This window comes from Castanea sativa, chromosome 1 (assembly GCF_040712315.1).
Source record: "Castanea sativa cultivar Marrone di Chiusa Pesio chromosome 1, ASM4071231v1".
In the NCBI taxonomy this organism is placed as follows: domain Eukaryota; kingdom Viridiplantae; phylum Streptophyta; class Magnoliopsida; order Fagales; family Fagaceae; genus Castanea; species Castanea sativa.
In genome coordinates, this window is record NC_134013.1 from 16,467,127 (window position 1) to 16,491,509 (window position 24,383).

The 24,383-nt window shown below is 32.3% G+C and overlaps 2 protein-coding genes across 4 annotated transcripts; both read left to right on the top strand.

Annotated features, from left to right (window-relative positions):
- Positions 1 to 10,963: 10,963 nt before the first annotated feature.
- Positions 10,964 to 18,197, top strand: LOC142644307 (uncharacterized). Of its 2 annotated transcripts, XM_075818955.1 has the most exons (12): positions 10,964 to 11,236; positions 11,998 to 12,076; positions 12,220 to 12,319; positions 12,444 to 12,513; positions 13,576 to 13,689; positions 13,957 to 14,268; positions 14,467 to 14,855; positions 15,057 to 15,156; positions 15,782 to 15,835; positions 15,928 to 16,014; positions 17,488 to 17,616; positions 17,763 to 18,197. In XM_075818955.1, the coding sequence occupies exons 3-12, from the start codon at positions 12,252 to 12,254 to the stop codon at positions 18,078 to 18,080; spliced, it is 1,641 nt and encodes a 546-aa protein (XP_075675070.1). In that variant the 5' UTR covers positions 10,964 to 11,236; positions 11,998 to 12,076; positions 12,220 to 12,251; the 3' UTR covers positions 18,081 to 18,197. The 2 variants fall into 2 exon arrangements, with proteins under 2 accessions (XP_075675070.1, XP_075675065.1); XM_075818950.1 differs by lacking the exon at positions 10,964 to 11,236 and having other exon boundaries at positions 11,356 to 12,076.
- Positions 18,198 to 20,503: 2,306 nt separating this feature from the next.
- LOC142610803 (AP-1 complex subunit sigma-2-like) lies at positions 20,504 to 23,454 on the top strand. Of its 2 annotated transcripts, XM_075782756.1 has the most exons (8): positions 20,504 to 20,803; positions 21,096 to 21,182; positions 21,778 to 21,869; positions 21,995 to 22,103; positions 22,197 to 22,232; positions 22,730 to 22,816; positions 22,900 to 22,972; positions 23,075 to 23,136. In XM_075782756.1, exons 1-7 carry the CDS (start codon positions 20,801 to 20,803, stop codon positions 22,957 to 22,959), a joined length of 474 nt encoding a protein of 157 aa, XP_075638871.1. In that variant the 5' UTR covers positions 20,504 to 20,800; the 3' UTR covers positions 22,960 to 22,972; positions 23,075 to 23,136. The 2 variants fall into 2 exon arrangements, with proteins under 2 accessions (XP_075638871.1, XP_075638863.1); XM_075782748.1 differs by having other exon boundaries at positions 22,900 to 23,454.
- The last annotated feature ends 929 nt before the right edge of the window (positions 23,455 to 24,383 follow it).

Here is a 24,383-nt window from a genome sequence, read left to right on the forward strand (position 1 = left end):
CATAGACAATGAAAATAGACTTATCCAACCCACAACATTTTGACCTTTTCAATTTCACAATGAATATTTTATTTTTTGTATTTAACGGTGTGTATTGAGTACCATGTCATTTTAAGTGAAAGAACCGCATGTTTTCTATAATTCAAAGTTTTGAATATTAGTCTTTTAGCTAGTTTGTGCTAAGTACCTGCAATCATAGGTAAAGCCAAGGGGGAGGCGGGGGAGGGCAATTGCCCAGTCTTCAAATCCCACCTCCCCCTTCCCTCACTACATACGTACTTATCTTTAAGAAAAGAAAAGAAAATCAAATTACAATTATCTCTAATTTGAGTTATAGTTGTTAAGAGTTTTGTAGTTCAACTGGTTGTCATTTCATGATATTTTCAAGACATTTATTAGGGTATAAATCTCTCTTCTTTATTATAACTATCGAATTATCAAAAAATAAAAATGTGGGCTGTTAAGGAGTACTAATTTTGAAATAAGGGACCTTCCCCCAGACTTTGCAAAGGTCCACAACCACAAGGTAAGAACCCAAATTTGATAGTTTGCCATTTTAAGGGTGCAGGTTTTTCCAGTAAGAATGGCATTTGGAAGGGCGAGACAGGAATTGCAACGCGGGGATCGATTACTGATTAGTGATTACAAAGGAATATTATATATATATGGGGAATTAGAGGATAATAAATTGGAATGGGAAGTGCCATATATAGCTGACAGGCAAATAGAATTAGTGAAGGGAGCTAGGGACAGCTTTTGTCTTCATTAAAATGTATCAATTTGTTGGCCTTGGCCTCTTACAACGATGCATCTAGCTTCATGTTGACTGTTCTTTTGCTGTTTAGTGTCTGAATTATATTCCCCAAGCTCAATTCCATAGAGTAGGAGAAACAGAAAGATCCAATGAAATCAATGTGAAAAATTGACCCAAGAAGCATTGTCTTTCATTAATTTTGTGGTCATCGCTAGCTCACGGGCAAGATGCTACGATATAATCAGCAAGAACTTTATGAAAATTAGTTAGAGGAAAGCCATAAGTTGAGCTGTCCTATCATGCATCTGTGATACTATAGCTCTTGTTCTTGGCTTCTTTTTCTTCTTCTTCTTCTTCATACCATGCATATCCATAAACTGAAGCATCAGAGAGTCCATGATTATGTGATTGACTGTTGACTGGACCTTTAATTATTGGTTCTTTTTTTTAAGGCCTGTTGTTGTTAGAACATGTATTTGGTGACTTCCAGCGGGGTGTGATTACTTTGTTTTGTGTCCCCTATAAGAGAGTCCCCAATATCTTCATGTTTGCTTGAAAACAGCTTTCTTGTGAGAGGAAAAAGAAAAGTTGGATAGGATACACAGATATGGACATGCACACGAGTTGCCTATTCACGTAGACAAGGGCGCCACCAACTCCACTTTTATAGTCCTTCCTTGTCTATTTCTCCTTCCCTTTAAGTTTTACCATTGCAAACCAGAAGATTTGACCTAATATCTTCTACTTTTATCTCATCACCCCATAAGTGACACACATAAGCTTTGACTTTAGAGGCAAAAATTTATTACTACCATCCATATTACAGAGGCACAACACACACACACACACTCATGTAAATACCACTCTTTATGTGAATGGTAAGCAGTTTTTTTTTTTTTTTATATAAAAAAAATTTGAAAATTGGGATGAAATTTGAATCCTATAGTCCCTACTAAAAATATTAGGAGATACTAGTTGAGTAATAAAACTATTAGTAATAAACAGTATTTTAATGTTTCAAAATCCATAAAGTTAACATATTTATTATATTATGTTTAATTAATAGTTATAGATTTTTTTTATATGTGATAGACGGTGTTGTAGTTTTTCTCATAGTCAAGATTCAACCTATAATTCACATGGAATGATTTCTTAGTAATTACATAAAAGTATAACTTACATCAATCATGTTAAAACTCATAAAATGATTAAATTATAACAATTAACTTTAAGTCAAGTAACCATTTTAAATTATAAATCTAAAATTTTAAAGTTTAACTTCAAAATAATATAAACTTATGGAGTTTATCATATAATATAATTATTCACAAATCTTATTACTTGTACACTCATTTGTATGAAAGATGATAAATTCTTACATGAAGATTTTAACTCTTAACACTGCTGAAATAATTTTGGTTTTTTTTTAACTTCAATTAAAAAATTTTCTTTATTTTTTCACATGAAGAATTTGAACTCTTAACCTTCTTGGAAGAAAACCCTTTTTGTATTTTTTTTCTCTTCAATTAAAACTTTTGCTTCTTTATTTTCTTTTCTTTTCTTTCTGTCATTGTTTTTCTTTCAAAAAATTTTAATTTTAAAAAATATCAATAAAATAAAATAAAAGATTTTGTTTCTTTTTTTTAATGAAGTTTGACATATAAAAATGAAAAAAAAAAATGGGGTTTATTTTGTTAATTTTTTAATTTAGGACAAAGGGAAATTATATTTATACCTCCTCCACATGCTCATAGCACCCCTCCTTAGTAGTAAGGTTGGTGGTTCTATTCCTTTGGTCATTTTTAACAATTTGAGCCAATGAAGTTAGTGGGCCTGTGAGTTTTGGAGGAAATGAAATTGGATGAATGGAGTTACTTGGAGCCCCCAACAATGTTAATTGTGCAAAAAATAATTTCTAAGAAATGACCTTTACTCACTATTTCGTGAATATCTCTCAGACCGCTTTAAATTTTTTCGTGAGATATTTGCATTAGAAAGTAGACATCCATGGCCTCAGATTGAGAACCCTCAATAGGCATCTAATTCATATGTTCATGTGTCTGCCTTTTCTGATCTCCCTGTTTCTATGCATGCTAATATTACAGCGTGTGCGCCAGCTGATTTCATTATACAAATGGGCCACTAGTCACCGACCCATTCTAGGGGTTCCCTTTCGATGTAACAAAACAGAATGTTTTGGTGGACCGACCATAATTAATGGGCCTGCCGACCACAACTTGGTCCCCAGGACAAAAATCAACTTATTAGTCCCAAGACCTGATGGACCAATCAAATAAAAATTGTCCAATTTAAGTAATAATTAATTCATTTCTGATTTTGACCCTGGAGTCTGGACCATATAAACAAACAAACAAACACACACCCTGGACCATTTTTCTTCTTCCTCTTTATTTTTTATTTTTTTAAAAAACTAAATGGATACATTGTACGCTAATCTGGTTACCGTGTGTAGACTCATTGACCACTTTCATAATCTCCTCAACTATGTGTAACTTTACAATTTTATGATCCATGTTTCATACTTCAACCACATCTATGCACACACAATAACTTTGTTATCCAATTTCTCATTAGTTAAAAAAAAATAAAAACTAAATGACGTAATAAAATATTGAGTAATGCTACGTCCACAGCATTTTTATAATAATTTCATGGTATATCTTAAGTAATAAGTTGTCATTAGTTCTAATCTAGATCCACTAATAAAATTAATTTTTTCCCACTAGTAACAAGCTGCAATTTAGAGTTTATTGTGAAATGGTTATGAGACGTAATAGAACAAGACCTATTACATTTAAAAACAAGGATGTTATGACATAACAAATTGTCACAACATCTTCATTTTCAGTTGTAGTGAGTTATGATCTCATATATTATATTTTATTTTTTAAAAAACTATAAAGGATTCATATACTAACAATTGTAAAAATGTTGTAACAATTCATTGTGTAACTCCTTTCAATAATAAGAATTTGAATGATCTAATAAGTGCTACTTGATACGTCATAGTAACAAATTGTTTGACAGATACGTCACTTTTATAAGTGTCAATTTCTATTAATGATATCTAACCAATTGCGAAAGAAATTATGATTAAAATTGTGTTATTAGAAATTTTCTTTTTAGATATGATAGGGTTTTTTTCCTTTTAAAAAAAAACACACACAAACAAACAAACAGATATGATAGTTTGTTTTTGCAGAATGGATATGATAGGGTTTAATCACAATTCCAGGAGATTTTCCATCCTGTCCTACGGGCTACGGCCTTGCCAAATGGCCCAATTTTTATGTTGTGCTTGGACCTGGGCCTAGTTAACAATAAAAATCCGAAGATCGATCTGCTTGTCTTTAAAATAGCGTACATGATTTTTACTGAATGAATTGATACAATAAGACAGATTTTAATTTGTGATGTAATTTTTTGTAAAACAATAAAAAAAAAATATGGTGTATATAAATGAATGACGTCACTTTTTTTCTAATTGCCAATTTCGGATTTATATTTTTTACTCACATGTATTGGGTTTTTATCTATTCTATAGAGTATTAACAGTGCCGGCTCAACCATTGAGCCAAATAGGAAACTGCCTAAGGCCCCAATGAAAAAAAGCCTCTAAATTTTTATCAATAGAGATATTTTTATACCAATAGAAGTATTAATTAAGTCCTAAATATTCACCAATAAATAAAAAGTAGTTTTTTATCAAAGAAAAACCAGTTAAAGAAAAATATTTTCATTAGATGAATCAATCATTTAATCTCTCACACATAAATATTAAAAGAACTCATTAATCTTACAGAAGTAAATAAATTTATACTCAAATTCTATTTAGAAATATCAAATATATAACTTTATTAAACTTTTCAATCATATTATTTTAGTATTTAGTTACTTCATTCAATAAATAGTCTTAGTTGTATAGTCATTGAGTAATGCGATAGGTTTGTTTTAATTTGTAATTTTTTTTCTAAAAAAATAGATTTTAAATGAAAAAAAAAAAACCAAAATTTAAATAAATATTCTATTAATATTCAAAGTATAAGAATAGATCTCACTTAAAGTTGTCACTTAGGCCCCACAATACCTTGAGCCGGCCCTGAGTATTAAAATCTTCTCCATTTAAAATGGATCTATTTTATTATTCAGATTAAATATTTAAAATTTAAAATTTAAATGATATAGCAATGCATACACCATAAAATCAAAATATAAATTCTTTTTTTACCTGAATTGGAGAGCATGATCTTCCTTACATATACACCAATGTATTTAATGATAAACACATTTATATATGTGAATGGTGCTTAGAGTACTACTAACTTTGTTTCTTTTGTTTATGTAAATATATTTTATGAGGTTACTAGTCACTAACTTATGCGATGCATAGGATAGTTAAATAAAAATTAAAAGTACTTATTTGTTTAAAGGTTTATGACTTAACTTTAAAAAATGTATAACTTGAAAATGCACAAAAATAAGTAATTTTTTGTTCAATATAATGGTTTAGAAAAAAAAAAATTTCTTTCATATTATTAGTGCCACATAACGTATTCTGGCGTGAGCTATTTTATGGTGATGACTTCACATAATACTCAATTACAATTAAATTTACTATCCACCACCAATCTAATCTATGTTATCTTGATTGTAGATTTATAAATTGCATTCTCATATCTTTAGAGCTTGCCACATCATTATTATTATCTATATATAATATTAAAAAAAACTCTAGGATAAAGGAAAAAAAAAAAAGACTCCTATTAGAACTCCCTCACTATTTATTTTTAAAAAAGACTACACGTTAGAATTTTTTTAAAAAAGGACTCACTTTAGGTTTCAAAAATAAAAGAAAAAAAGAAAAGAAAAGAAAAAAGAAAAGAAAAAAAAAACTCACGAAAAAATCATTTAGGATTAAGGAAAAAAGAGAGAGAGACTCCTATCAGGACTCTCTCACTATTTAGTTTAAAAAATTATAAATTAAATAATAATGTGAAAAATTGTAAAAGTTTCAAAAGTTTAGGTTATATAAATATAAATAAATAAATATATATAGATAGATAGATAGATAACAATGATGAGTTTGAGTTTGAGTTTAAGTTGGACTTATTAGAAATATAAAGTTTTATTCCTTGTTAAGTTTGAACTAAATAAAAATAATTTTATTTAAATACTGTATTTATTCGAGTGTGCATATTACTTGTTTTTATTAACCTATTTTAATAAGAAAAAAATAGGCTTTTTTTAGTAAAAAAAAAAAGACAAGCAATTCTAATTCGTTGACCTATTTGTGTACTTATTATTTATTTCTTAATACGTTTTTATCACGTTGCAATCAATTTTACTGAGGTTTTTTTCTCAAAAAAAATTACTAAGGTTTATTATTACATCTTTCAAATAAGTTATGAAATTTCAATAACTATGAAAATCTATTAAAAAGGCACTGCCAAATTTTCATTTAAACTTGTTAGGTTTTAGATTGGATGAAGCTTAATACAAATGGCTCGTCCAATGGTAATTCTGGTTTGGCAAGTTTTTGGAGGGGTGGCCAGGGATGATGCAGGTCGATAGATAATACACTTCAACAAGCGCATCAGCATCACAAGTAGCTTTGCTGCTGAGTTATGGGGGCTTAAGGAGGGCCTTATTCTGTGCTGCAACCATAATATAGCCTCTCTTGAAATTGAATTAGATGCCAAATCTATTGTGGATGTTTTAGCTAAACCTTCCCATATAAATAATATTATTTCTCTTATTTTGGATAATTGCAGGCTATTGGCTTCCCGCATATCGCAGATCCGTATTAAACACTACTTCTATCAGGCGAACAAATGTACGGATAGTCTTGCTAGGATGAGCTTTAGTTTAGATGTTGTTTTTTTACTTTTGATAGTCCGCCTGTGGACATAGTTGATGTTTTTCAGGGCAACTTCAATGGAATGTACTCTAACATGATTTGTTCTGACCTTGATTTTGTTTTTAATGAATCATCTTTTCACCCAAAAAAAAAAAAAGACTATAGTCTTGTGTCAATACTAAGTTTGGTTTGTATTATGTCCAGTAAAATAACAGAATATTAAAACTCAAGTTTTAAAAAACTCGCTACAGTGAAAGCTAGAAAAAAATTTGTGAGGCTCTCATTCAACCAAGATTGTTCAAACTATAAATTAATTTGTAGTATCACTTATTTAACCTACTTTCTTTTATCTAAACCTACCCAAGTTGTAAAGAGCGAGAAAATTGCCATTAAAGAGTAGATCTAAGAGCCAAACCATCTTGAGCCTAAATAGTTATAAATTTCTCTCCCTTGAGTGTCTTCTTTGAGAGATATTTTCAAAACTTCTATTATAGAGTTTTTTTTCATTAAAAATCACAAAAATCCTAATCCTCTGGCAATGAGTTCATTCGTAGAAAAAATCTCCAAAGAGTTATTTGAAGTTTTGGGTGATTTTGTTTGTGGATGAAGTTATATAACAGTAAGATTATAGAGTTCTGTAATCACCATGATGGGAAGGCAAATGTGTCGTTTGCTAGAGTTTAGGTTACAAAGGTTTTGTATGTTCTATAACTATTGTAATTGTTTTGTCTATAGTGAATTTTCTACAAAGTTGGTTAGCCTTGAAGTCGTTTTTCCTTTGAAGAGTTCTTTATTAATTGTTCACTTCTCATCACCAAATCATGTCACTGAATCTCATTTTTCACTATCTAGTGAATTGTAGCTAGGAATCGCGAGGGTGTCTTTAACACTTTGAAATTAGTTTCTAAAAGAAAAAAAAAAATCTTTATAATTAACTGTAAAAAGATTCTCAAAAAAAAAAAAAAACTGTAAAAATGTAAATCGACAAAGCTAGGCACTAATACTTATCATTTATTTCAGTGAATCTTAATTAAGAATCAGATCAACTTGGTCTCAATATTTTCACTTGCACCAATTTTTAAGGAGGAAAAAAAAAATACTTCACCAATTGTGACTTTCTAGACTACCTCGAGAATTGAATGGTTGTCCATTTCTTTTTTCCAGTTTTGTCAGAAATGTGTTGAACTGAACTAGCTAATTGTATTAAATATCGTACTCAAATGCTGTAGGCCTGTACTGTAGCCACAAGCAAGCTTGCTATGGCAAAAACAGAAAAATGAAAAAGAAAGAAATTTGTTGATAAATGGTTAGAAAAAGACCTTTATTTCCAAGTAAATATTAACAAGAAATTGTTGGCCGTTTGGTAAGGTTAAATTTTTTTAATGTATTTTAGTATAAATTTTTTTCTTTCAATTTTATGTATTTATTTTTTTTAAACATCTCAAATTAGATTATTTATTTTATATTATATTTAAGGTGTTTTTGGCAACAAGTAATAAGTTAGCTTTTCACTTTTTAGCTTTTATATATAGCTTTTAAAATTTTTTTTTTTTACTTTTTATCACTTTATCAAAGTATAAATATACTTTTTTTTTTTATAAAAAGTATATTTTAGTACACTTTTAATAAAAAATTATATAAGCTATTCCAAATAAACATTTAAAGTAATAGAAAAAACTACACGTAGTGTAAAAAAAAAAAAAAGTGTTGGACACCATTTTTCTATAACATTTTTTAAGAACTGAAATCACAAATATGGTATTTACTAATTAGTACAATGCCACAATTTTGAGGATTAATTTAATTTTTTTTCTGACAAAAAGTAGTGAGAAGAGAAAAATTCCCTCAACACACCAAACGACCTCACTCTCTTCTTCCCATCTCCCTCTCTTCTTTGAATCCAAAACCACCACAAACCAATTTTAAAAAAATCTGAGAAAATACAATTTCACTTCTTATTTTTTAGGGAAAGAAAATACAATTTCTAAACTACAAATTGATAAAGTCAACCGCCATGAGTAAATATTAAATAATACGTACATATGATGCAATTAAATTCTTTATTTGTTTATTCCGAGTGATTGGCGTTTACTTTTGAAGAAGTAGGAGGAGAATTGATGGATATGTGAGGATTAATCCGAAAGGCACGGTATGGACCAATAAATGCTCTTTTGGATTGCTGCTCCATTTTCAATAAATACTATATTAAATAATTAACCTTCCTTTTCACTTCTTCTTCTCTGTCTTAGGCTTTCCTGCTTTGACTGCAAAACTTCAATACTTTATTTGGTTGTAGCCGGAGAAGAAAGAAAAATGAAAAAATGACAAAGGGATTAAGAAAAGAAAAGACAAAAATATATTTCATCTTTCCTTTTTTTGATTTGTAAAGAAAAGAGAAATGGAAGGAACTCCTTAGCGTTCAAATTTTTTACGAATTTCGAAATTACACTTACTATTTAGTTTTTTTTTAATAAATAGTAATTTTTATTAAAATATATATGAAAATAGTAATATTAGTATTTTAAACTAAGTTTTTAATACATTATTTAACCACTCACTATTTAGCTAAAACTTAAATTGATTTTTTTTTCCAAAAATTTGTTGTTAAAAAAATTAAGGACAAAAATTAATTTAACAAATGAAATTAAAAGGCAAAATTGGAATAAAGTACAAAAATAAGGGTTAAAATAATCAAAGTGAAAAAACCTTAAATATATTCCTTAAATTTTTTTTTTTTTACTTCATAATTTTTTATGTCTAAATGCAGTATAAGACAAGGGAAGTGAGGGCACACTACTATGCAGACTTATATTATATGATAATCCAAACAAGATAATGGTAAGGACTCAGTAACTCACATGCTAAATTTTCCTTATGTCATATGTAATCTAAACAAAATAATGGTGACTCAGTAACTCACATGCTAAAACTGTCCTTTTGAAGTATTGTACGGGGTTACTTCATAACACACCGGTAGTCGGGAGTGGCATCCTACATAAAATCGGTGAGAGAGTTTCGTGGGTTAGATGTTAGGAACGGATCAAAAATGGTAAAATCTTACTTTTTATAATGATAATATCTATTAAAGAATTGAGTTGAATTCAAATTACACATGGTGTAACTTTAAGTAATGTTATATCATTTTTTTTTTTTAAGTGAATGTGAATTTTAACTAATTCGCTGTTAGGTTATATTATTTTCGTGCATTTTTCATGCTTGAAAAATTTTAAGATGATTAAATATCAATAGTCATGCTATCAAAAAATTATTTAAACAAAAGTTTAAAATAATGCATGAAAAATGAGTTTATGAATTGAATAATAAATTATAATTGATTGACATGAATACTGGTATGCATTTGTAGAACATGTAATCTAATGATGAAAATTTTAAAATATGAATTCAATAACGAGTTATTGGATGGTGTAATATTGCTTAGAGTTATACTAAGCAAATATTACTTAGATTATATTATTTTCGTGCATTTTCCGTGCTTGCAAAATTTTAAGATGATTAAATATCAATAGTCACGTCATCAAACAATTATTTACATTCAAGCTTTTGTAGTTTAAAATAATGCATAAAAAATTAGTTTATGGATTGAATGATAAATTATAACTGATTGGCATGAATATTGGTATGCATTTTTAGAATATATAAAACATGTAATCCAACTATGAAATTTTTAAAATATAAATTCAATAACGAGTTATTGAATGATATAATATTGCTTAGAGTTATATTAAGTATAATTTAAAGAATTATAAGAAGAAAAAAAAAGTAAATGTCCCACAAAGTATTCATAAAAGGCACTAACTATTTAGTACCAAATTATCAATACATGAAAAACTTCAAATTCAAACACCAAAAATATACATAAAGTTCCAATTTAACAAATCTGTTATTGGCTACGAGAAGAAAATCATCCCAATTCCAAAGCAACAAAGATTTATTTGCAAATAATTCAATTGTATTAAGATAACGAAAAATGCCAAGCCCTTTATAACCCATTACAACGTGAGCATTTGGGCTAGACAATCTTAATCTCACCATAGAAAAAAATAATTACAAAATAATTATAATAACTTCAATTAATGGATGTCACATCTATTACTTAGAGGCTACAGGATCGATTCTACACCAATCCAAATTAATTCGGTAGGATAAAATCATAAGGATTCTATAAGAGTAGAGACGTTACATTCGTCCCATACCAATCCTACCCCATGAAAGATTTTACACTGATTTTAATGGGGTTGGATGGTAAGATCTTCTAAGATTTTGACAATCACACACAAGCCTAGAGCTATTAAACCTAACAAACAGTACTGTTAAAAGTATGAAACAGGAAAGAGAGGTGGGGTGTCTAGGTAATCGGATCTATAGTATTTAACAATGGACCCGTGTAGTCATTACACCAACAGCTGTAATGTCTATGCACTTCCATTAATTCTTCCTGTTTTTTGCGTTCCTTCAAACTTCGGACACCTATAACATAATTACACTCTTCTGTTCTGTCAACACAAATTGATGCTTACATTCTTTGCCAACTACAATATACGCAATACTCCACCACCTGTAATTACTACCAAGTAACTATTCTGGTAAGTAGTTAATCTCCAAACTCCATAATTTGTTGGGTAGTTGAAGTACTTAATTAATGTATTAATCAGTTCTGTACTACATTAGTACAATGCAGGAGATGGGGAGAGAGAGAGAGAACTGAGAGCAATATGTGTATATATATATGTAGTGGCAAGCATGGAGGATTTAATTAGTGCAGTGGGGATGGAGTTGGCAGAGCCAACCTGCTACTTTTTTTTTTTTTGGTGAAGATTTGTAATCATAACTGTTTACTTTCCTCCACCTAATCTAATCATCATTTCTGGGTTTTGTTTTTTTTCTTTTCTTGGGTACTCTTTAATAATGCTTTGAAGGGACAAAGACAGTTCTCTTCCTCAATGACTCATAATTGCTGTTTTTAATGCACAATTCAACTCATCTTAGTGGGTCGTCTCTCTTCTATATTCTCGTCCCACCTAGCAAAGATATTGTTTGATTGAAAGCTTTTTACTCATTTCTCATACATATTTTTTATTATTCTTTAAAGCGTCTTTCCTGGAAGGAAAGGAAAGTCCTTTAGAGTTTGGACTTTGGACCTACTCCATGTCCTATATTGTGTCATTATAATTTGGCCCAACTAATAGTTTTTTTGCTGTACTAGAGTGGTTTCGTTGTTCCAAAAGCATTTGCTGGTGTTTTGTCCGAGTGTTTTTGTTTCTGTTTTTAATAATTTCCTTAACTGGCAATGTCAGCCTCTTGACTACCTGTTTAATTGTTCTCCATCTTTCTGACTTTGTATTAGGCAGTAGTAGCTGATGATATATGCATTAGTTATGACAAAAAGGTGGTGGAGCTTCGATATGCATCCAACACTTGACTAGGTAACAGTTTCCCTTTTCATGGTTCAGTCTCAATTTTGTGATCTCATATTATTCACTTTGCCTCTTATCTCTGTCTCTATGTTGGCTACTATTTTTGCCTTTTGTTTTGTAATGCCAACTGTTGATAGTGAATGATTTACCAGAGTTATACAAGGTTTCTGTGTAAAACAAGAGGATGTTGAGTGTGAATTGCCGCTCTTCCTCCTCTTCTTACCTCTCTCCTCCTCACCTGAATTTCACAAGGTAGCTTTCTAGTCATACAGTTTTTTTTTTTGCCAGTACAGTTGTTCCAATTTTATTGCTTCAATTTATTCAAGTAACTTCGTCTTCAATGTTTTTATCATTTTGGTTTTTTTTTTTTTTGTAGTACTCCTGAGAATGGACAATCCAGTAGTATACTAAATATGTCACCCAGATTATCATACTATTTTAATCCTGTAAGTACTTTTGACATTTTTCGCCTGCTCAATTCTTGCTCATCAAATGCTTGTAAAATATTATTCCCATTTGTTTATTGAGTTCTTTATTTCCTTAACATTGCTTAACAAGTTAACATGCTAGTGGGAGTGTTGAGGGGTTCAAGTGTGTTCCCCTCCTTCAGCTCAGGCTGTGTTTGTGGGAATGTCTAGATTCTGGAATTTTAGACCAAGTTTCTGATAAACTTTTGACTTTCAACTACCAAGCGCCAACTCTTGGTTATATTTCTTGGTGGAAGTATCCCTGATCGCATTGAAGACGACGGGACCATATACTTCAATTGAAACGTTGTTCCAGCAACAACCATGCCCAATATCCCTATTTCAATATGATAAGAGGCTACTCCTCCCAGAACAAAAGGATCAACATCTTCCACATACCCTTCTGTTTAGTCCATGGGGATTAGACACCATATTCTAGGACCATACAACCCGGTTACATCAAATGAGTCAAACACAAAACAAAGCCTCTTTCTGTTTGTGGAGGATTGGACGATTGGTGAACTGAATATATCACTGCACTCCACCAAATTAAGGAAATCAGCTTCTTCTTCTTTTTGGTTCATGTCTGTGTGTGTGTCCACACATACATATACACAAGCATAATTTGTCGAATAGCAACAACAAAATCTTTTTTTTTTTTTTTTGGCTTACTTAGCATAAATAAATGACACACTATGTTTCTCAAACTTATGTATTTTTTGTTTGAATTTCCAAATTCATAGCCAGGTGTTTGGATCAAATTTAGCCCCAGATCTTTAGCCAAGCACCTGGTCCATCTTTGAATCAGGCTGACTATCCGTCAACTAGTTGATGAAAGATGAAAATTTTCATTATATGTTGAAACAAACTAGGCCTTAGATACCATGTTTTATGAAATCTTGACTAGAAAAATCATGAGCTTGCACTTCAGAATGACTCGTTCACATAAATGCCTTCACTAGTACCACTTTTCATGTTTTTTTTTTCTTTTCCATTTCTTTTTTATCTTCATGCAATTATATTATGTATCTTTGAAAACAGATTGTACGGACAGAGAGAACATTACCTGACCAGGCTTCCCTATGTTGGGACTCCAAGAAGGCAGTGGGTTGTTCCATCAACTCTATTCCTTCCGATGGCACTCCAACTCCAAAGGTTCGTATATTATACATACCTTTATTGCCATTGATGGTAGTAACTTTATGAATTGTTGAGCACTTCCTATACATGTCTGGGGCCCTGGGCTGCAAATATCTGATGTTGTTGAAGTAATTTTGCGTTCATAATCTAAACTCTACCCAAACTTCTGATGATTATTACCATCTTCAAGAATCATGTTCAAGCACCAAATGAGGCCATTATCTAACATTCTGTTTTATATTGTTTTAATATTCTTTTTCTTATTTATTTATAAAAATGCAGTCAACCATGGAATTGAAAGAGGAGATTGCTACGCTTGAGGTTGAAATTATGCATTTGGAACGCTATCTTCTTTCACTCTACCGGACAGCTTTTGATGGGAATCAATCCACCTTATCAAATACTCCTGAACCCTATTCACAAAACAAGACAAGAGCGTCACAAAAATATTTATCAAATCAATTACATTACAAAATGGAGCCACATGTGGGCAAAGGTGATTTAGTCCATCATGATGAAGTCCTCCCTGCACATGGTTGGCCCAGTTCAGATAATCAGAGTTTTGCTGCAAGTCTAAAATCAACATCTAGTAGGGTAAACACCCTTCCTTGTCCAACCTAGAATTGGTTAATAGATTTACAAAACCCCCCTTTTCTTTTTCATACAAGCTTACAATTCTTTATAAATTTGTGATGTGTGCTCTGGGATATTCCATATTTTATACATGTTGAGATGCACATCTGCTATATAAATGTCTATTTTTACAAATTATTCTGTGGTGAGAATTTGCAGGACCGAAAAAATGGTGATTCTGGTCATCGCAGCCTAGCAGATCACCTTGCTGTGACTTGCAGTGATAATACCCTTAATACTCCAGATAGACTTTCTGAAGACATTGTGAGATGCATATCTTCCATATACTGCAAACTTGCAAACCACCCTCAGACACATTCAGGCTTGTCAGCTTCTCCTACTACGTCCTTTAGCTCCTCAAGTATATTTTCTTCTAAGAATCAATGTGATAGTTGGAGTCCACATTGCATTGAGGATGCGGCAGTGTGCCCTCAACTTGAAGGATTAAAAGAAGATAGTGGACCATATGCTGCAATGATAGAAGTTCTGAAGATATCTTTGGACGATGATAGTTTCAATTTTGCTGCTAAAATGCTACAAAATTTCAGGTGGTCCACATATACTTCATAATCAATTATCATGATTAGGCAATATATTAGATAAATATTACAGCCCCAATCTTCGTTCTGTTTTAGTCTTATCCTTCTAATATCCAGAAAAAGGGACACTGATGGAGATTTCAGCACCCTGTTAAAGAGAATTTGTGGTGTACTTTCAAAAGTTTTCTCATTTCTCTTAATGCTGTGTAGGTCATTGGTTCGAATTCTGGAGAAGGTTGATCCTAGAAAGATGAAACGTGAGGAGAAGCTTGCTTTCTGGATCAATATTCATAATGCCTTGGTCATGCATGTATGACCCTCTGTTGAAGTTCTTTAGCTTTTGCTTATAATAAATGCTGCTGCTCAGAAACAAAAATGTTTTATAGACTGAAAATTATGTCATGAGGTGGAAATGCTAAGAACGTTGCTAACAAGGAATCCCTCTTAAATGATATACATCAGTGTCAACCCAATTGTATGATTTTTGGTTTTCTTGTCCGAAAGGGTTATTAAGGAAAGCTACAAACAACGGTGGATAATCTTTAGCACTAATTCAGAGTAGATGGTATCGTTTATGTTTAAGTAGACTTTGGTGCCTGTTTGTTACAGCTTATTTTCCCCATCTTATTTAGGTAAACTTTTTAAAGCCTTTCTATTTTCTAGGTACAACTTATCAAAAGCCTCACTTAATAAAACGGGCCCCACTTAAAAATAAGCTGCCCAAAATAAGACGCCCCAAATTATCAGCCCTCTAGCAATTGTGCATGTTAATTCTACTATGGTGCTAACAATAATATAGAATATTTTTTTGATAAGTGATTCTTTGTCTCAGTTGATCTAACTGGTTTTTTTTTTTTTTAACTATTATAAACTCATGTGCAATTGGCTATAGTAGTAATATGCATATGGTAAGGCTTATGAGTTTCTCCTTGCAGGCATATTTGGCATATGGAATTCATAATCGACTAAAAAGTACCTCCATATTTAAGGTAGAAAATTTATCATGAATTGATTGTTAACATGTTCACAATATATTATCAGTAAATGTACTTACTGTTATTTTAATGTCATATATCTTCAGGCAGCGTACAATGTGGGTGGTCATTGTATTAATGCCCATGACATACAAGTCTCCATTCTAGGAATTCGATCACACTATGCAACACCGGTATGCGTTTTACTTTAAAATCCGACAAATATCCTGCATATGAAACATATAGATCCTTTGACTTATGTTCACTATGTATAGCATGAAGGCATATAAGACTTCCATCCCAAACTGTGAAAATCCTAGTTTGTCTCTTAACCATCTCCAAGTGCTTGTGGGGTTGTACAAGTATGTAAAAACACCTGAAATTATAAGGATGGTTGGGGGCCTGGGCTTGATTGGATGAGTAAGGCATCTAGGGAGAAAAAATGAGTCGGGATCTCGCACTACTCGAAGCCTTTGTAAACTCATTGTCAGGTCCTATCAATGTTAAAGTAATGCTACAACATGGGGTAACAAGTCCCAAGAGGTTAACATGTCCTCCCTTTGTGGTAATTTGGAGTAGCAGGTACCATTTTGGTGGATGGTGAATTTAGTTCTCTAGTTCACACTTCACATGCACCATGCGAGTTTATAAGTTATTGGCCCTTGCTATTGACCTAAGCAGACCTGTATTTGCATAATGCCATTTCTTGCTTTGAGGATTGGTATCCCTAGAGATTCCAAGTAGCCTGGCCTTCAATTTAAGCAATGGGCAGTAATCTGTGTTCTATGTGGGAATATCCTTGTGAATTTTTGCGTTAAGAAAACAATAATGGCTTAGGTGTTCTTAAGGGAATTCAAGTAGAATCTTGAATAGAAACAATGAGGCATTTGGGTTTCTTGTATCTTTATGTGGGATTTTGGTTGAATGCAGAAGTGTGGATGTAGTAGTTGTTGATGTGAGGACTAGAATGAGAGGTTTAGATGATGGGGAGTATTGGCCAAGGCTAGGGCAGCAAGTGTATTAAGGCTTTGAGATGGTTACTTGAAGGGAAAAGGCTTAGAATGTATGGTGATGCAACTAGGGTTTTGGGATTGTAAGATGAGAATGGAGGTTGATGGATTAGAGATGGGAGCTTGAATGTAATAGACAATGGAAATGAAAGTGTGTGACTTCTTCGAGAGAGTCACCTTCTCCAATTGAGATCTCTTCTAGGGAGTCTCTTCCTCCAAGGCAAGACAATCAAGTCTAAGCAACACAAATTGGCAATTTCATTCAATCCTCAAAAAGTGATTACAATTGACTATTTATAGTACCATAATCCTCATCTTATTGGCCCACGTGGCTCCATAGGGTTGGTCCTCTATTTCCCACATGTTCTATTTTTATGAAAAGCTGCATGTCATCTACGGTACAGATGATAAGTAGCCTTTGGCCATCTGCACTTACACTGGTGCCTCAAATATTTCAATTGGGGTTTGAGTCATACTTTACAGTAGACTGATTTAACATGATTTCAAGCTAAGTACAAGCTCATTCTGCATAAAGCAAGATATAATTTAACATAATTTCAAGCTAAGTATAAGCTCATTCTGCATAAAGCAAGATATAATTTATTCAAGCATAGTTAACATACATATAATCTCTTCTTTAACAAAATGTGAATGCAGTGGCTGGCTACACTGTTTTATCCAGGAAGGAAGTTCAAGACAGGGAGCATCAGACATATATATGCCTTAGAATACCCTGAGCCACTGGTTCATTTTGCGCTATGTTCAGGGGCATACTCTGACCCTCCGGTATGCATTTTTTTTTTCTTCAACTTTGTGATTGGTAACATTATCTAATTCCACAATCTAGTTTGAAACCATACTTTTGGATTTATATTTAAAGTATGTGCATTTGGTATAGTCTGATGTGGTCACACATTTCTTATTGGATCTAGGTTCGAGCCTACACAGCACAGAATATATTTCAGGATCTCAAACTTGCTAAAGAAGAGTTCATTCAAACCAGTGTCCGCATCAACAAGGAAACAAAGGTTTATCTGCCAAAAATCCTATACTACTATTCAAAGGATGTGTCACTAAGCATGCATGGGCTCTTGGAGGTTATACATGAGAATCTATCAGAAGTTCAACAGAAGGCTATCAAAAAATGCATGAAGGGAAGGGTCGATAAGTGCATCCATTGGTTACCAACAAGTTTAACATTTCGATATGTGATCCATGCAGAATTAGCCAAAGGGAGAACAACAGTGTGATTGACTGCTACTCTGTATGTACGAGGGATCGTAAAGAGTTTGCTTTTTCTTAACCAAATAAGGGATAAATGTCAAGCTGTACAGAGGTTATTAGAGCGAAAAAACTACAGGATTTTCCGCATCCACTTTCTTTGTACATAGATTTAGGCTGTTTGAGAAAGTCTATTGTTTCCACAGTTGATTGTTGTCCATTATCATCTTACGGTAACTTGCTTACAAAGTAAACCATTTGGGAGGCTTGAAACAATGAGACTGAGAACAAAGGGATAGTATCACTGTTTATTGGTTGTAAAATAGAGAAGAAAATAAGTTATCTCATTTCATAGCTAAAGATACGTCAATGAGGAATCAGCTATTTCAAAAGCATTACTTGATAAATAAGTTTGGATCAATATTTTTCCCCCAAAAAGAAAAAAGGAAAAAGAGACAGAACACAATTCTATCAAACTCTAAAAATGAAAAATAAAACAATTCCCTAAGAATCACGTCTCATGAAATCGAGGTCATTAATTTATGAAACAGATGTCACTAGTTCAAATCCGTCATTCCTCTTCCCTTTGGATCACAAAAATCACTCGTACGAATTTTATAGAAGAACATGATGATTGCTTATTTCAGGCTCTAGCTTTGTCTCTTGGAGCTAAATTGCCTTGTAAGTTGTAATTCATGATCCCATCGCTGACTCCTGAAATGCAGTAAATTACAAATGAATCAATGCAGTGGCTTCCAATTCAAGAATATATATATATATATATATATATATATATATATATATATATATATATAGTTGCCTTTTTTACGGCTTTATCTCAATTTTTTTTAGCTTTATAAATACCTTTTGGTGTCTTTTTTTTTTTTTTTTTTTTTTTTTTTAAATATCATGTTTTGTCTTTTTTGCACCTTAACAAGTGGACGTCGGTGCTTGTTAACATTGTCCATATATATATGAGCTGGTATCTCATGTGTCAAACGCATGAGACCAGGCTCTCACAAGCAGGTGGGCTCCACACATGCTTGTGAGAGGTAGTTTTCATGCGCTTGGCACATGAAAGATTTTTTCATAAAGTTATGTTAATGTGCACTATTGACTTTTTTTTTGGTATAGTTCTTTGTCTTTTTCTATAGCTTTATGTCATATTTTTTAATGTGAGGTCAACTTTGTAAAGAGAAAAAATATTAAAATAATCAAAATGACTAGTTTTATGTACTTTTCATTTATTTATTTTATTTTTTAATTAAATGTGACTCACTTTTGTACAACCTTAACAAGCATCTATGCGGTGCTTGTTAACATTTGCCTATATATATATATATATATATAAAAGGAGATGAGTTCAAGTTATACCTGGTGTAACTCCTTAAAAGTTACACATTTTTTGTATCGCTAATAAATCCAACGGTTGAAAAAATAGCACTAAATGATTATTGTTTTCCACATTATTTACCTAATTAATGACTGATATTCTCTATCCTCATTTACTACTTTCCATAGACCTCATTGGACATTATCATCAAACAACCCAATTAAGTTACAAGATCCATATATTTACCTAACTGTCGTCTAAAGTATTACAAACTTACTATATATGGAGAAGTCCTATATCGAATTCAGAAATATGGAGACCTCACCAATGAGGTCCTCTTAAGACACCCAGACACAATAGCTACATACTTTTTGGTTCTTTCTCTTCCAGCATAAAAACGACATTATTAACATCTTAATGGCTTCCTACGCACCATCATCTTCAAGGTTGTTGACCCGCTCACATTCATCAATCCATTCACTATATATATATATCTATGGGTTTAGTTAAAGCTGTTATAGTTGAAGATAGGGCGGATTTGAGATCAAAAAATAAAATAAAGAAGGGAGTAGGACAAGAGGAGTGTTTATGTAAAGAAAGCATAAAATATTGTGGAGTGTTAATCAATGAAAGAAGGTGGTAGTGTCAAAAATGTGTTCTATAATAAAAACAATTTTTGTTAATAAGCTTGCAATAATTTTTTTTTTTTTTTTTTTTAAAGAAAGAAAGGGACATAGTTAAACAATTTCCAATAAGGTCTATGAAAAATAGTAAATAAGGATAGAGAAAATCTGTTATTAATTATGTAAATAAGGTGAAAATCATCAATTATTTAATGCTACTTTTTTAATAGTTGGATCTATTAAAAATCTACCGTACAAAAAATGTGAAACAGTTATACCAAATATAACTTGAACACACCTCGTAAATAAGTTGCTTCCTTTTTTGTCGAACTTTTTTTTTTTCTTTCAATAACCCAGGGCTGGAACCAGGAAAAAAAAAAAAGTGTGACCGACAACATGTCGACGTGTCATTACTACTGTGAATGAGAGTTGAAACGCACCGTTTTGTTTTGCAATTGCAAGGGAAGAAAACTCTCCCAAAAACGGAAACAGATCACAGAGGCCAAAAAATAATAAGGGATGGTTTTGTTAACACCCGCTTGCCTAGTAGGAACTACGAAGAAATAGGGTCTTATAATTAAATGAAATAAATAGGCATACGAAATGAAATCATGAATGATTGATCCGCCGTGGCTCAAGGAGCTGCCCAAATCTTAATGGATGAGCTCTCACTCTTTTCACTCTTTCTATTTACTAATAATACCATTTATTTTAGTATTTTCAGGCCAAGCTGCAGAAACAAATCTAATCTGATCAAAACAAAAAGCCTCGTTTCGCCATCACCGCAATCACAATGGTACGATTTACGATTTTAATTTTATATTATGTAATGTAACAAACTTCCTTTTTTTTTTTATTAACGAATAATTGGTTTCTTCCATTTCATTCGAGTAAAAATTTATGGAATTCTTTTACCTGATAAATTAAGGAATTATAACTTATAAGCTTGGTCTCAAAGAATTGGGCTTGTAGCCCTTTGATAAGTGTTACTACTTAATGAATCTATGTAACATTTAGCATTTGTTTTGTGTTGCTGTTGGTGTAATTGGCTTGTTTGTTTGTGCTTCTTTTCAATTGATGCATTGCAGATTCACTTTGTCATTCTCAATAATAGGCAAGGAAAGGTTAGGCTGACGAAATGGTATTCAACTTATTCTCAAAAGGAAAGATCCAAGGTATTTTCTACTTTCTAACTGCATTGTCTGCAATTGAATTCCCTTTCAACAATGTATGTCAAACAGCTCCACTTGTCTGCTTGTGTACTTGAAAGGACCATCCTAATGAAACTTTCCTGTTAGGAAGTAGGGTGACGTATCCGGGTCGTATTAATATTGTGTAATGTTATAATTTTTCAAAAATTGCTTGTATCATCGTGTCAGTACCCATATCCGTGTTTGTGTCCATGCTTCCTATTCCTACCCGGCTAATTATACCAGAGAGATAAAACCCTTAATTTTCGCTTCTTTCAGAATCTTGGTCTTACAGATAATGAGTACATTGCTTGACAAATGTCATAAATTTCTTGTAAAGAATTGGAGAACCAACCAACTTGTCTTCTATATGAATTTCTATTTCCCTTTGTTAATTAAGAAAATTGTTGTCTTGTGTTTGGAACATGCTGCTATGAGCTATCTCTTTTTCAAATTTTGTTTGTTTCCCCATAACAAAGCCTTTTGGATTTATATTTATGACTATTGAAATTTCTTGAAAGTGATATGTAGTTATTAAATTCTTAAAATGTTACAATCTATGGGTTCACACTTTGTAAAGGTAATTCGAGAACTCACTGGCATTATACTAAGTCGGGGCCCCAAGCTTTGTAACTTTGTGGAGTGGAGGGGACTTAAAGTTGTCTATAAACGGTATGGTGTGATTGTTAATCTCATTGTTCCAACTTCCTTTCTGCTCTCTTATAGTGTCACTGCTCTATATTTTTACATATCTTGAAGAGGCATAACTGGTTCACTTCATATGTCATCATGTCCAGTTACGCCGGCCTCTATTTCAGTATGTGCATTGACCAGGATGACAATGAATTGGAGACCCTTGATATAATTCACCATTATGTTGAGATGCTAGACCGCTATTTTCTCAATGTAAGCATGTTAGACCCTCACCTGAAAATAGACTGCTGATAACTGTAATATCTGAAACTGAGTTTTTGGCATTTCCTTCTGCATTCTTATTAGGTCTGTGAGCTGGACTTGATTTATAATTTTCACAAGGTATCTTTTTTTTTTATTCTGGTTTGTGTTTGAGATCTTATTTTATATTTTCTCATTTTACTTCCCCAAGTATATTTTAGTATGTAACAAGAGTAACTAGAGATATGGTGTTTCATAATGGTGGAAGAGGACATGTGCTGCTGGTCCCAAGTATACATATAACAGCATAATTTTTTTTGGAGTTATAACTTTCGATGTTTATATAATTCAGGGAACGCCTGACAGAAAGTATTTTTAATTGAATTACAACCGTTTTTCTTTTTTTGTCTATTTCTTCTGTGTTAAATGAACCAATTATATGAGATATCTGTTTGAGTATGCAGGCTAAAATGGGAAATTAAAGGTAAAGAACAAATCAAAGGTGCTTGAAAAACCAGATTTAAGACCATTTATCAAAGGGGTGGAATGCGATTTTACTTGCACTTGCAGGGGGAGGGAGTTGCTTCTCTTTTCTTAATTTTGGATGAATGACTGTTGTAAAACCTCGGAATTGGCAGGCTTATTATATACTGGATGAGCTCTTGCTTGCTGGGGAGCTTCAAGAGTCAAGCAGGAGAACAATTGCAAGGCTGGTAGCTGCACAGGTATGGTTTGTTACCAATTGTAGTGCATTTTTTTCACAAGATTCCGATTTGATATATGGCTTGGGTATATTAATTTATTGTAGGATTCATTAGTAGAGACTGCTCGAGAGCAGGCCAGTTTACTAGGGGATTTGGTCAAGTAGGCCATGTGATCAGGCAAGCCACCAAATCTACAAATTGTTCTATATCTACACTTGTGGAAAATAATCAAAATATACAATCTCAAGCACCTCTTTTGGTAACTCTTACGCTTTTCAGTGACTGATGAACACAAGTTTCCTAAATGATAGTGGCACTGTGTATATGATTTCTGCATTCGAATGTTAAGTGGTGCATGCTCCCCTCCTCCTTCCCCCACCAAAATCAAACAGTGAGAGCGAAAGTATGCCGGCATTTAGCATAACAGAGTACTTTACCTTTTTTCCTTTTTATTTATTGAATAATCTAGATGCTTCTACTTCATGCTGCGATCTGCAGGCTGCAGCTAACAATGGGTCACCATGAAAAAGGGATGACTAGTGTTATATGTATCCCAGCCATTTAAGCATTGTCTCATGGAATAATGCTACAGACAATAATTTTCACAACATTTAGTTAATAAGTTTTTACTGGTTCTTATTTGAGCCCACTTACTTTTATATCTACCGATAACAAATTGTCATCTTGACAATTGTAAATTATTTTTGTAAACTTCTTTGTGCATCTAGACTTATTGTTGTCTTATGTCCATGAATATGATAGGGTGAGGACATGAAACTAATTGACCTTTTCCCAATTTGGCCACAGACAAACCCCAGGCCTCCCACCCTACCCTGCGCTAACCCTCCTTTAAACCATACATAATAAAATAAATGTGTAAATAATATGTCAATAGCCATGTAGCTTAACTCACACTTTCTTATATTTCTAAGAGAAACGTTCAGTTTAAATCTCATTCTCCTAACTATGGAATATCAAAATAAATAGGTAAATAATATGTCAAAAATAAAAATATGATGAGAATTTCTTGAACAGCAATGTTGTTGGAGTCATGGGTAGTTGGCAAAAATCCAAAGTCATCAGGAATTGTTAATGGAGTCATGGATGGTTGGCTAAAATCTAAAATCATCTGGGATTTTGTTATTATTATTATTTTTTTGGCGGAAGGTGGGGGACTGGGTAGTTGTTAAAAACAATACATATAAACTGATCTAGCATAGAAATGGGGTAACATTATAAATGTACAATCACCAAGTTGATACAAGGATTGTTAAAGAAAAACTCATGATGAAAATCATTTTGGTCATTAGTGGCTATAATTAAGAGGCAATATTCGTCACCATCAAGCCCATAAATTCATGGTTTCTCCACCGGAATGAGATATGAGCAATCAATACACTAAAATAAAGTGTTATAACTTATATCCCCGAAAATGTCACTAAATTAAGCTTTGGAGACCATAGGTTGTGCCACTAAGGTTGATTTTCTGCCTTACATGTGCTCCATTGCCAAGTCAATAACGTAATCACGTAATCATTGTATCATTAATACTAATGTTTTGAAAAGCATTATATTTAATCACTTGATG